This window comes from Rhipicephalus microplus, chromosome X, assembly GCF_043290135.1.
Source record: "Rhipicephalus microplus isolate Deutch F79 chromosome X, USDA_Rmic, whole genome shotgun sequence".
Classification (NCBI taxonomy): Eukaryota; Metazoa; Arthropoda; class Arachnida; order Ixodida; family Ixodidae; genus Rhipicephalus; species Rhipicephalus microplus.
Genome location: NC_134710.1, coordinates 165,214,653 through 165,228,467, shown reverse-complemented (window position 1 = coordinate 165,228,467; position 13,815 = coordinate 165,214,653). Strand labels below are relative to the sequence as shown.

The 13,815-nt window shown below is 44.1% G+C and overlaps 1 protein-coding gene across 1 annotated transcript in view; it reads left to right on the top strand.

Moving 5' to 3' along the window:
• Positions 1-13,104: 13,104 nt before the first annotated feature.
• mRpL39 (mitochondrial ribosomal protein L39) overlaps positions 13,105-13,815 on the top strand; it is a 36,945-nt gene continuing 36,234 nt past the window's right edge. The window contains exon 1 of the mRNA XM_075878140.1: positions 13,105-13,263. Within this exon, the coding sequence (XP_075734255.1) occupies positions 13,197-13,263 (67 nt within the window). The 5' untranslated portion in view covers positions 13,105-13,196. The remainder of the gene's footprint in view (positions 13,264-13,815) is intronic.

Here is a 13,815-nt window from a genome sequence, read left to right as displayed (position 1 = left end):
TTTGGAACATTACTGTCATCAAGGTTGACCAGCAATGCTTCTCGTTGACTGATTGATATGTGGGGTTTAACGTACCAAAACTACCATATGATTAGGAGAGACGCCGTAGTAGAGGGCTCTGGAAATTTTGACAACCTGTAGTTCTTAAAGGTGCACCCAAATCTGAGCACACAGGCCTACATCAAAATGCAGCCACCGCAGCCGGGATTCCATCCCGTGACCTGAGGGTCAGCAGCCAAGTACCTTAGCCACTACACCACAGCTGCAGGTTTGGCAGTAGTGCTTATCGCCATTCTACAATCAAACAATGCAATATGTGCAATTTTACAGCAAAAGCTGTTGTGAAATTGGAACACATGTCACGTGCAGCGCCGTAGTTGTCCGCCGCTGCTGGTGTCCCATAACTAGTATCGCAAGGAATAAGAAAAAGAACTCAGTAAATAACACCAAGGACACTGTAGAATTCGAACCCGGGTCCACTGTGTGCCAGCCCAGTATTCTACCACTGAGCCACGCCGGTGCTTGGAACTAGTTTCTAAACTGGCCTTTAGCAGGCTTGATATCGGGAAAGGAATCACATTAATGAGTAATAAAGCATTTTAGAACATCAAAGGAACAGCCAGGTGTCACACAATGCGAATTGCATTACGAGCGAGTTGTCCAATGCTTCAACCCATTAGAAAACTTGTTCTTGATCACCTATCAACTGTGGTGCATACCCACTTCAGGCATAATTCTTCGTCACCCTCTGCATAAAAAAATTGCACAAAAATCCTTTGAAGAATTACTAAGGACGGCAAAGTGAATGCTGGCCTACTACACAAAAATTAGCAATTACCCAAGTGTTTAGAAACGGCTCTGAAAGGCCGCTCTACCAGCTTTCGCTGTGACTCTGCTGTACGTTCTGGGCAGGCCTGGTGTTTTTTTCAGGGGCGAACCTCCGTATGGTCTAGGGCAGTTCATCCCTCTGGTATAGCCAGCACAGCATATCCACAGATAGACAGACGGATGGACTCTTCGCCCCACTCATCATCTCTGTTTGTATGCTGTCAATCTTTTTTTGACTCAGCAGATTCATTTTTTACATGTGCAAAGGATGACATGAAAGCATCTGCAGGATTGTATAATTTTTCATTGCAGCATCTATGCCGATTTATTGATGCCTCAAAGGCTGGTAAATGCTTAGGAGTGCCCTTTGTTTTTGTTTTTTTTGTTTTTTTTCCTGTAGCCGTCACGGATGTCTTTATTCATAATATAAGTAACGAAGAAAGCATATAAAGGTCTCATCATCCGTTCAAAAGGCACAACTAAGCCCACTTGCATCTAGGGAGAAATGCATTGAGCATGACTGACATCGTTGAGCTAATTATCAGGGATTCAACATTTCCTGCAGAAAGTGTAAGGTGGATGATGAATGTTTTCCAACCTAACTGCTGCCCCATAATCCTGAATAATGCAGAAAGGAGCCCGGTATTTGCTGTGAATATTCGGAGCGAATGCTCCCTGTGAAGAAAGCCCATACCTGTAAGCGCATGCCTGTGAAGCCAGAGATTTCTTGCGGATCATGGCATTGCCATGAGCAATATTAACAGCACCCCATTTGTAAAAGTTTGTGAGAATTGTGTTAGTTAGGAAAGCTGGAAATAAGGAGCAGGGCATTCGGCAGCATTCAGCAGATTCTTCAGCAACCAGTGTTGCATTCTACAGACCTTTTTTTAGCTTGTCTTGCCACACCAAAAATGTTCCACCCATAAATTGGATTATCAAGCTGACTACAAAATAAAAATATTGAACATCCACTGTTAGCTGTGATGCCTTACTGCAGCAAGACAGGGCAATATGGTCTTGGCACAACGCTAAGCCACTATGTCTCTTCTTCCTGGGGAAAAAAACAGCAAAGAACTGTTTTTGTTTTTTTACAGTGAAAGCTGTGTGAGATCACAAAAAGGGTTGTGTGTGTCACAGTTATGTGCAGCCTGTAACCGCTATCTCAAGGAATGAGAAAAACAGCAAAGGAAAAACACCAATGACACAATGGGATTTGAACACGGGTCCCCTGCATGCCAGCTCGGCATTCTACCACTGAGCCACGCCAGTGGTTTTTTTTTTTGGTATTTATTAAAGTACTTGGGCAATAAAGACAAAATCAAGCGAACAAAAGTACAATCAAATCGCGAAAGTAGGCGTTCAAGTGTTACTCATAAACACTAAATGGCTAACACAGCGCGAGTTCCTCACATGGAGAGTTCTTCACATCGTGTTATACAAACAAAAAAGGGGTGAGGTCAAACAGTTCTCTAAGACGGAGTACCATTCCGGTCTAAAGTCTAGCTCGTCGTAAATGTTTTTGATGTGGATAGCCATTTGAATGAAGTGAGCGCTTGAAGAGGTGGTGGGCTCTGCATTGCGGTCTTGCATTCGTTTCTTCCACAAGCTGTTCATACCCATGAGGAAAAACATATCATATGGTACTTCATCAAGCGTTGCTGGCAGAAGATAACGTATTGTGTGAGAATTAATGACGAAACGCTTTTTCAGTGCTCGCTGAAGGACATCCCAAAATAGTATGGCATCTTTGCAGCTAACAAAGCAATGTTCAATCGTTTCCGGCACATCACATAGACGGCAGTTAACAGACGGAATGAAAATACCTTTTCTTTCTAACCATGTGTTTACCGCCAATGTTTCAGAGTGGAGTTTATAGAAGAATGTTTTTGAATTCGGAGGAATGTACATTTTGCGCACTCGCTTCAACACATCGTGACCTGGAAGATAGGCGTACAGTGAACGGTACAATGGAGGGGGGAAGAGTGTACTCAGTAGGTCTTTATACAGCACCTTGCGCGATACTGTGTACAGGTATTCTACAGAGAAGCGAGCTTTAAGGAACTGAACTGCGAGGTAAACTTCCTGCATGAATCCCCACAAGCATGGGCGTTCGGAGAAGTTGGATGAAACAATTAAATCTGGTAAGCAATCAACAAGTGTAACCTGCAAGAAGGAACGGATTACAGGATGGGAATTGTCTCGAAAAAAGAAGAATTGGGACACTATTTGCCATAGATAAAGGTGTTTTAGTCCTAACCCACCCTCACTAACTGGCTTGAATATATTATCACGACGCATAGGCTCAAAAGTCGAAGACCATATGAAAGTAGTGAAAATCCGATGAAAGCGTTGTATATAGAATCTTGCGCAATGAATAAGTTGCAGTACATAGTAAAGTTTTGTCACTAAGAAAGTATTGCAAGCTTCAGCTCTCCCAAATATCGAAAGTCGATAGGGCACAAATGTCTTGGCCTGTCGTTCAAGCTTAGGGACGCGTTCCTTCCAGTAATGCGCACTGAATCTATATGCATGCAATGGTACACCGAGGTATGTTGGAGGAGTTCTTGTCCAATTAATCCCTGCAAAGTGGTTCGGTGTGGTACCCCACAAGCCAAACCGCGGTCCTAAACATTTAGAGGCATTTAAACGAGCTCCTTATACTACGCCAAACTTTTCAGTAGTATATACCACATTTTCGACACTTGGTTTATCTGTGCAAAAGAATGCGACATCGTCTGCATAAGCCAATATTTTAACCTCACTGCCTAATATGCTAAAGCCACGAATGCAACTCGACTGTATTATGCTTAAGCACAGCGGTTCTAGATAAAGTGCAAATAAAAGAGGCGACATCGGGCATCCCTGTTTTACAGAAGAGCGAATAGAAACTGACTTGGAGAGTTGACCATTAACTATCAGACGAGTTGAGCATTCATTATAGCATAATTTAACGCCTTTAAGAACAACTTTGCCAACATTAGCTTGTTCGAGAAGAGAAAAAAGGAAGGAATGACGAACACGATCAAAAGCTTTTGCAAGGTCCACCTGTAGCATTGCAAGATGTTTTTGAGAGCCATGACAGTATTAAAGCACTGTTCGAGCGACATGTATATTGGTTTGTATGGATCGACCTCTAATCCCACATGTCTGATGGGACCCAATGAGGATCGACATAGCAAATTGCAACCTATTTGCTAATACTTTTGCGAAAACTTTGTAGTCCACATTTGACAGCGATATTGGTCTGTAGCCCTCGACAAAGCGAAGTTTTTCCTTGTCAGTTGTTTTCGGTATTAACACAGTGTGACTTTTGCAAAAAGATTGTGATGAGTCATAACTCATCTGAAAAATATTCAGCAATATAGGAGCAAGCGTTTTCTTGAAAGCTTTGTAAAATTCGCCTGAGATGCCATCAGGCCCCGGTGTTTTCAATAAAGGCAAGTTGTCGATTGCTTGCTCGATTTCCTGTATAGTAATGGGCCCATTAATGACTGCACAATCATTGTCCTTCAAGGGGTTCACAAGAGAAACAAAATTAGCCTTGAGGTGAGCGTCAAGATCATCAGAGGGAGAGCTAAATAAGCTGTTATAGTACGTTTCGAACGCCAAAGTAATGTCTCCGTTATCTTTTATGAGCACATCGTTAAAGTACAAGTCTGGAATAACTTTAGAAATCGCATGGCGTTGCTCATCAAGTAAAGCTTGGCGCGTCGGTTGCTCAGAATTTAAAGTGCGCTGGTTCCGAGATCTAATACGTGCCCCTTGGTAGCGAGCAGCATCATATCTCTGTAGTTGGCACTTAATATTCTCAATATCTTTGATGTACTTTCCCGGCATTTCGCATTCTATCTCATAAAGATTGCAAAGACTTTTAACTAGTATCTTTTTATCATTCTTTCTATAGAAAGACTTAACAGCCCCAATTTCTAAAGCTATAGCACGAACTTCTTGTTTAAAAAGCTCCCAAGCAGCGAAGATATGAAAACCAATCGAAAAAGATTGCCTCAATGCCATCTGGACGCGATTCATGAATTCCTGATCACAGAGGAGCTTCGCATTCATTTTCCAAAGGGCCCACTGGGGACGGAATTGTTTGTGACGATTTTCACCAATTTGCGCTATGACAATACAATGTTCTGAGAATGATACAGCTTCGATGCTGCAGGAAATTTTACGAGATAGGCGTGATGAGGACACGTAAATCCGGTCAAGGCGAGCATGAGAGCTGCCTTGTACTCTTGTATATGCTGTTGCCCGATTCGAGACCCCAATGTCAATTAGTCCTGCATTATCTACAATACCGGATAAAAGCTCAGCACTCCTGTCTCTCTTTCCAGACGAATTATAACGATCAATAGGTTCACATACGCAGTTGAAATCTCCTATAAGTACCGTGCATCTGTCGACGTCAATTAAATTACCCACTTTTTCAAATAACTCAAGTCGTTTCGGAACATCATTAAATGCATATAGATTGATAATTCTCCATGGCACTCCTTGCAACAAAAAATCACAGCATATATATCTGCCCTCTTCATCAACACTAGTGCAGAATGCTGAACACGGTAGGCTTTTTCTCAGAAACAACCAACAGCCCGCAGATAAACCTCTAGCATGTGAGACACACACATTAAACTGAGACAGAAAAGGCCGCAGGGCCTTCTCGGTCTCTTCCTCGCTCTCGATCTTTGTCTCTTGGATGGCGACAAAGTCGAGACGCTTCCGATTGAGAAGTCTACGGAGCTGTGCTTGTTTCTGCGAAGACCTAAGGCCGCGTACGTTCAAGGTGGCAAATATGAGTCGCTCAGACTGCGCCATGGTGACTACCTTCTAATTCGCTTATCGTTCCACTTGATCAGTCCCAAGAGTTGGCGCTGAGGCTTCCCGTGAGCCCCCAGCAGGCCTCCTAGATCGGGATCGTCGACACATCCCCTTTGGCATGGACTTTCGGCGACGGCGTGACTCCCTAGTCACTGACGCTGGGTCACTCCCTTTGCTTGAATCCGAGCTGCACGATGCGCGACGTTTCGGTATTGCTGCATCCATAGAGATCTGCATATCATCTTCCGACACTGCATGCACCATGATGAAAAGGCTGCTGCCGAGCTGCTGCCGAGCTGCAGCACAAGCAGGTGATGAACTTTCTGCGGCATTCAGCCCAGAGTCTCTATCTTGTACTGGTGGTTCTTCGGCATCTTTATGGGTCAGCGCAACAGCACTCTTCATAGGAACTCCTACTTGTGCTAGGGGTTGTGCGGAGTCGTTTTGGGTATGCTGCTTGAATGATTCACTTGGCTCTTTGCACGCAGAAGTTTCAACTGTGTCAACAGCGAGTGACTTTCTTTCCTCTTCTGGATTCCTTGTGGTAGAGCCTGCAGCATATGACATTGACGGAGTGTCTCCCGTTGCGTCCAAAACCTCGGCGGCATCCATAATATGCTCTTGTAGGTTATCATCTGGCTGTTTTGTGTGCTGTCGCAGCTTGTTGGCGTATGTCATAACACAATCTTCGGCCGAATGACCGAAGCGTCGACAGTTGTCACAGCGAGGGGTTCTGCAGTTTCGACGGATGTGTCCAGCCTTACTGCACCGAAGGCAAAGTGGTGGGCGGCCAGGTATCAGGACGAGGCTTTGCACTCCGCAGACAACAAGAATATGAGGAATATCCGCAATGCGAACTCCATCAGCAAGGGACAAAACATCCCTATTTAGCGTCCGCATTTGTTCCATGTCCGCTACTTTCCAGCTTTCTTGTGATATTGTCTTGACCTTCCCAAAAGCTTGCAGTGCCTCGCATACATAGGCGTCCTCCAAGCGCTCAGGAAGCCACATAAGCTTCAACTTCACTTCCGTGGGCTCCGGGTCTATAACGAGGCATCGACGACTTTTGACGAAAAATTCGCCTCTTGTGACCAACTTTGTTTTCGTCAGCGTTGACTTGCATGTGACCATCCAAACATGAGACATTTGAAATTGACCTATGGAGCTTATTTCCTTCAAGTCAATGATGTCCCGAAGAGCAACTCTAAAATCTTGAACCCTGTAGGGGCGACCAGCTAAGTCCGCATGTAGAAAAACAGAGTCCACAACAAGCTTACCGGTGGGAAGGCGAGGAAGTACAACACGGTAGTCATTGCCGCTGGCTGAAGCCTGAGCAGCACCTCGGCCCATGGCCGATAAATACTTCGAAGCGGAGAACATGAAAGAGCCACGCCAGTGCTTCAAACTTGGTTGTAAACTGGCCTTGGGCAGCCTTGATATCGTGAAAAGAATCGCATTGATATCAGTAATAAGGCGTTTTAAAAAAGTAAAGGAACAACTAGGTTTCCTGCAATGTCAACTACATAAAAAATGGAATGTTGAGTGCTCGAACTAATGACAAAAGCTTCAGGTATAGTTCTTCATTTTGCTTAGCCACAGCATTAAAAATGCACATAATCTCATGCAAGTATGTAGCGGGTACCATGCTGCTCTGAAGAATGACGAAGTATGGCATAGTGAATTCCTCCCTGCCACACAGAAATTACGATGATTTATGGCATAGTGGGTACCCTGCAAGTGTGCCTGTAGCAATTATCCAATGAGTGTTTAACAAAAGCTTTGAAAGGCCGCTCTTCCAGCTTTCGCTGCGACTGTTCTGCGCATTTTGCGCAGGTCTGGAGGTTTTTACTGTGAAAGCTGTTATGAGATCACAACTCGGGTCACACGCAGTTGTCCGCCTCCGATGTCCGATGTCCGTAACCACATCCCGCGAAATTAGAAAAAGAAACCTAGCACCAATGACACAGCCGCTGGGTGCCAGCCCAGTATTTTATCACTGAGCCACACCGGTGCTTGGGACTTGTTGGCAAACTTGCCTTAGGCAGGATCGATGTCGGGAAAGCAATCCCGTTAATACGACTTATAAGGAGTTTTAAAACAGTAAAAGAACAACCAATTGTCGCACAATGCGAATAGCGTAATGAGTGGGTCGTCCAATGCTTCAACCCATTACAAAAGCTTGTTCTTGTTCCCCTATGTGGCGCATACCCACTTCAGCCATAATTCCTCATTGTCGTCAGCCTCTGCATGAACAATTGGTGCAAAATTCTTTGCAAGTGTTTAGTGGATACAACGCTTCTCAGAAGAATGATGAAAAATAGCATAGCGAATGCCGATCTACCACCTAAAAAATTTTATTATTACTAACCTAGTGGGTATCAAGCAAGTGTGCTTGCAGTAGTTACCCAATGAGTGTTTTGAAAGTCTCTGAAAGGCCACTCTTCTAGCTTTTGCTGTGACTGTGCTGCACCTTCCGTGCAGGCCTGGCATTTCTTTTTTGTTTGATTTTTGTTTTCAAGGGAAAAGGGAATGCGATCGCATGACCACTGCTTTGTAGCATATGCAGATTTTGATGGAAGTATAAGAAACGCCAGGCCTGCACGGAAGGCACAGCACTGTGAAAGCTAGAAGAGCGGCCTGTCAGAGCCTTTTCAAAACACTCATTGCACTTTTCAAAACACTGCAAGCACACTTGCTTGATACCCACTAGGGCATTAATAATAAATTTTTTTGGGTAGTAGGTCAGCATTCGCTATGCTATTTTTCGTCATTGTTCTGAGAAGCGTGGTATCTGCTAAACACTTGCAAGTAATTTTGTGCCAATTGCTCATGCAGTGGCTGACAATGATGAGGAATTATGGCTGAAGTGGGTATCATCATCATCATCATCAGCCTGACTACGTCCACTGCAGGACAAAGGCCGCCTCTCCGATGTTCCGCCAGTTAATCCGGTCCTGTGCTTGCTGCTGCCAATTTATACCCGCAAACTTCTTAATCTCATCTGCCCACTTAACCTTCTGTCTCCCCCTAACCCGCTTGCCTTCTCTGGGAATCCAGTTAGTTACCCTTAACGACCAGCGGTTATCCTGTCTATGCGCTACATGCCCGGCCCATGTCCATTTCTTCTTCTTGATTTCAGCTATGATATCCTTAACCTCCGTTTGTTCCCTAATCCATTCTGCTCTCTTCTTGTCTGTTAAGGTTACACCTACCATTTTTCTTTCTATTGCTCGCTGTGTCGTCCTCAATTTATGCTGCACCCTCTTTGTAAGTCTCCAGGTTTCTGCTCCGTATAGCTAAATACCGGCAATATATATATATACAGCTGTTATATACCTTCCTCTTGAAGGATAATGGCAATCTACCTGTCATAATTTGAGAGTGCTTGCCAAATGTGCTCCACCCCATTCTTATTCTTCTAGTTACTTCAATCTCGTGGTTCGGCTCCGCGGTTATTACCTGCCCTATGTAGACATAGTCTTTTACAACTTGAAGTGCACTATTACCTATCTCGAAGCGCTGCTCTTTTCTGAGGTTGTTGTACATTACTTTCGTTTTCTGCAGATTCATTTTAAGACCCACCTTTCTGCTCTCCTTGTCTAACTCCGTAATCATGAGTTACAATTCGTCCCCTGAGTTACTCAGCAATGCAATGTCATCGGCGAAGCGCAGGTTACTAAGGTACTCTCCATTAACTCTTATCCCTAACTGTTCCCATTCTAGGCTTCTGAAAACCTCCTGTAAGCACGCGGTAAATAGCATTGGGGAGATTGTGTCCCCCTGCCTTACACCCTTCTTGATTGGTATTCTGTTGCTCTCTTTATGAAGCACTATGGTAGTAGTTGATCCCCTGTAGATTTCTTCCAGGATGTTTATATATGGGATGTTTATATATAGTGGGTATATACCACAGTTAATAGGGGAACAAGAACTAGCTTATGTAATGGGTTGAAGCATTGGACGGCTCACTTGTTACTCTATTCGCATTGTGCGACGACTGGTTGTTCTTTCTCTGTTTTAAAACGCTTTATAGGTCGTATTAATGCGATTGCTTTCCCGACATCAAGCCTGCCTAAGGCAAGTTTGCCAACAACTCCAAGCACTGGTGTGGCTCACTGGTAGAATACTGGGCTGGCACCCAGCGGACCTGGGTTAGAGCCGCACTGTGTCATTTGTGCTAGGTTTTCTTTTTTTCTAATGTCGCACAATGTGCTTAGGGACACCGACGACAGTGGTGGCGGCGGACAACTGCGCGTGACTCGAGTTGTGATCTCGTAGCAGCTTTCGCTGTAATATTCTCAACATTAAGAAATTGCTATCTCGATGGTCCCCACATACACAGTTCACATATTATATTTAGCTTGTCGGCCTAACCATGCAAAGCTGCGAATAAAGTTTGCATAATTATTGTCATACACAAAACTACAGCATAATGATTGTTCTTTTGAGTTATAAAATGGAAATAATTGTTCAGAACTCATAGGTAAAACAATCAATGCATACCAAAGACTTCATTGGCAAAAGCAAGAATTGAATTCTGGCTTGCTTTTATATTGCACTCTACACTGTAAAGCGAAAGTTTAACACTCTTTCAGCCATATGATGTACACAAACAATAATTTTCATTTTCCTTACTTGTGTTTCCTTTCTCGAAAACTCTGCATTGACTACATTCTTGTCATGTATGCTATGCCACACTGGTAGTATGCATGCTGTTTGTGGCCTGGAAGCATCGGGCACACAGTGTCAGAAAAAGGAAAGATGCAAGAGACACATACGAAGAATACTGCTTGTGTAGTCAAGAAGAACTGCGAAGAGTACAAGCCTTTCTTTACATTTGTAAGGTCTTCTTTTTTCTTACGGCTTCCCTTTGTGCTGTAACTGGAAATCGTGTTTGCCAGGGACGATTTTTGAAATGATGTGAACTGCATATGGTCAGAGTGTGGATGGCATGCAACTATAGCTTGTACTTTTCAGGTTATGGCTCTGATTGTTCTGGCCGTTTACTTTAGAATAATAATTTCATACTTCCGTCCTCCCAACTATGTTACTTGTCCGTATATTAGAGTTTGGGCAAATAGCCTGTGGGAAAATACGTTCAAGGAAATCAGAGCATGTTCATGCATAGGATGCCCACATTCACTTTTCTTGTATATCATAGGTTTTGGTGCCATCTCCCCGCCTTAAAACGCTGCAGTCATTTTTTTTTTTTTTTGCAGAAAAGGAGATAAATTTTTGAGATTCTTATGAATGAGAAAATGGGCATCCACACGTGTGTAGCACAAAGCTACAAGGAAATCTATTAGGATTTCTCTGAAAGCAAAGCTTCCCATTTAAAAAAAATTCGTCCTAGTTGCAGAGACGTTTTTACCAACGTTTCTAGACTAGGTAAGTTGCAAAACTGAGCGATGTTGCGCGGCGCGGCCGCTGCCAGCGACAAATGTGGCGCTGCTGTCGCATCCAGATTCACTCACTGCATGCTCGCTCACAGAACAGCTAGCTCGCTCGTGTCACTCCCGTAACGTCCATCGCTGTGCATGTTGCAGTGCGTCGATATCTGTGGAGGCTTCTTTCTGCGTGAACATTTTTGTGCTTCAGCGCGCCCTGTTCTGCTTTGAGTGTGTTGCGTGTTTTCATCTTGCCCGGATGTTGCGTTTTCGGCTGTAGAGTAGCTACGGGAAATGAGAGACACCACGACATTTCTTTTGTACCCATGTGTACCTGAGCAGCGAGAGGTATGGGACCACGCTATTCCTTGTGCGGATTAGAAACTGCCCAGCACCTCACGTCATATGGTAAGAAGGTACAAATCGCAAGAGGAAAGTGGGACCTCGTCGAAGGATGCGTTCCACGAATATTCCCGAATTCGCCCGCTTACCTTTGTCGCGGGGCCCGCGACAAAGAAGCGAAAGCTGCCCGATAGGAGTGGAGTATTTTCCAGAATATCATCGACGAAAAAGAGTAGACTATCTCCGAGCACTGAGCTCGAAGACAGTGAAATAAGTCTCGACATGCCGTCAACTAGTGGCGTCATTTCGCTTCAAGACATAAAAAACGTTTTTCTTTTTTTGCATGCTGGCGGAACGTTGTTGAGAATGGTGAGACAAAACGTCTTGTGGTGTTTCTAGGGCTCAAAGAAAAAAAAAAGAGCGCTATTAGTGGAGAAATGCGTTGTCGTCGCAGAAGACATGACAGTCACCATTAGCAGCTGTCACTATCGCTTAGCCAAGTCGCCTAGCTGGCAAAGCAGATACCATCATTCAATGGGCAGAACTTCTGGAGGACATAGAAAAGCTGCAAGTGTGTTCATGTCGTCCCAATACGTCAGCAGGCAGACTCGTGAGTAATGACTACGAAGTGCTCACCGATACCCCAAAGTGCGGTCTCTGCTCGAAGCTTTGGCTGCAGCTGTGTTAACAGGTTTTTTTAGAGGAACTCCAGAAGAAGCAGAGGGAAGACATGCTCAAGAAAATGGCCGCACGCGTAGCTTTTCGACGGTCTAAGTTGCTAAAGAATGTGACTGACATGAAAAAAAAAAAAAAAAGCTGACTACTTAACCAGACAAAAGCCACAAGATTGCGCCACTTAGTTGTAATTTATTTTCAAGCCCGAAAAACACAGCCACAAAAGAGGATGCCAGACATTGTAATTGGGTTTTTCGCGTCTAAAAATCTATAGCGAACGTACACCAACTAGCAACTAACCGACAGACTCGTATGTTATGCTATATATATCAAGCATTGTTTATTGTGGGCAGTTTAGAAAACCATAATTATACTGTATTTGCCTTACACCACTAAATGTTACGCAGTATTAAGTTTCTGCGGCAGCACAACAAATCTCGATAATATACTGTTGGCAAAGCTCTTTCAGAACGGCCGCCACGGCGTCTTACCACGACGGCTACGCGTTTTCGTCTGCTAGCGAAAGCTTGTTGCGCCGCCAGTGCCACCAAACAGGAAGCTGTCCCGGCGCCGTGTGACGAGTAGTCTGACGCGGGAGAGTTTTGCAACCACGGAGGAAGTTTGCAACTTACCTAGTCTAGAAACGTTGGTTTTTACCACCGTGGTTTTTATCCTCCGTGGTTTTTACCCATGGTTTTTATCGACGTGCACACGGTGGCTGACATGCCGTTCTTAGTAGCAGCAAAAAGCTACAAATAGCTTATTACAACTCTGCAAACAGCAGCCAATCTGCCGCCAAATAGAATGTCGGAACGATGATGACAATAAAAACATTATAATCATAAATTTTTAACCGAAACCGAAACTCAAATTACGCTGCGTTTTTGTGCGCAATTGACCTATCCTATTTTGACAGTCATACCCCCAATAACATTTTACTTAATTACCAACAAAATAAATGTTTAGGCACACTATTTTATTATATGATAGCACACAGAAGGCTTGAAAACTTTTTTTGGCATTGAGGGCGTTGAATACTATGCAGGTTGCACGTTGTAATGAACATCACCGGTTTTCGGCTCATTGCGGTGTGCGCGTTTCTGCTATGCTTGTGTAGCCAAACCTCTGGGCTAAGTCGTCACGATGTCATTAAATTCGGCAAATCGCGTAATCTTTCTTTTGAGAGGGGTGTGTTCAAGGCATAGATCTTGTGAGTAATGTGCATTCACTCTACATATGATAGCGCGGCTTAAGTTGCGTTCAGTGAGGCTGTCTGCACGTGTAGCAGCGATGAAAGGGTAGGCGCAAACTAACATAATTAAACACAAATGAGACGAGGCAAGTGCTTAAGGTAGATGCCGTCTGATTCGTCTGTGCGTGTTTTAATTTGCGTCCCTTGTTTAAAAGGTTATACCTCGTACCAGACCTAACATAAGTAGAAGCGATTACCATGTCGAGATGCCGGAAAAGCTTTTGCAGAGGCTCGTTTGACGCATGCACTTTAATAAAGTCATCAGTTACTTCTCTTATTTTGTCTCATATGAATAGTAACTTCTTGCATGCAATCAGCTTTTTGTACTGTGGCCGACAAGAAAAAGAAAAGCGATTTGTTAAACCCGGCGTTTAGGGTGCGGTGTCGACGCGCCTCCTTGTCAAGCATCTAACGAAAGCAAATATTCCAGCCCAAGTAAAATGCCCTCTCCTTATAACGGGCACTTAGTTGCGCTTCGCCGTCGATCATCACATAACTTCTAAGTAAGGG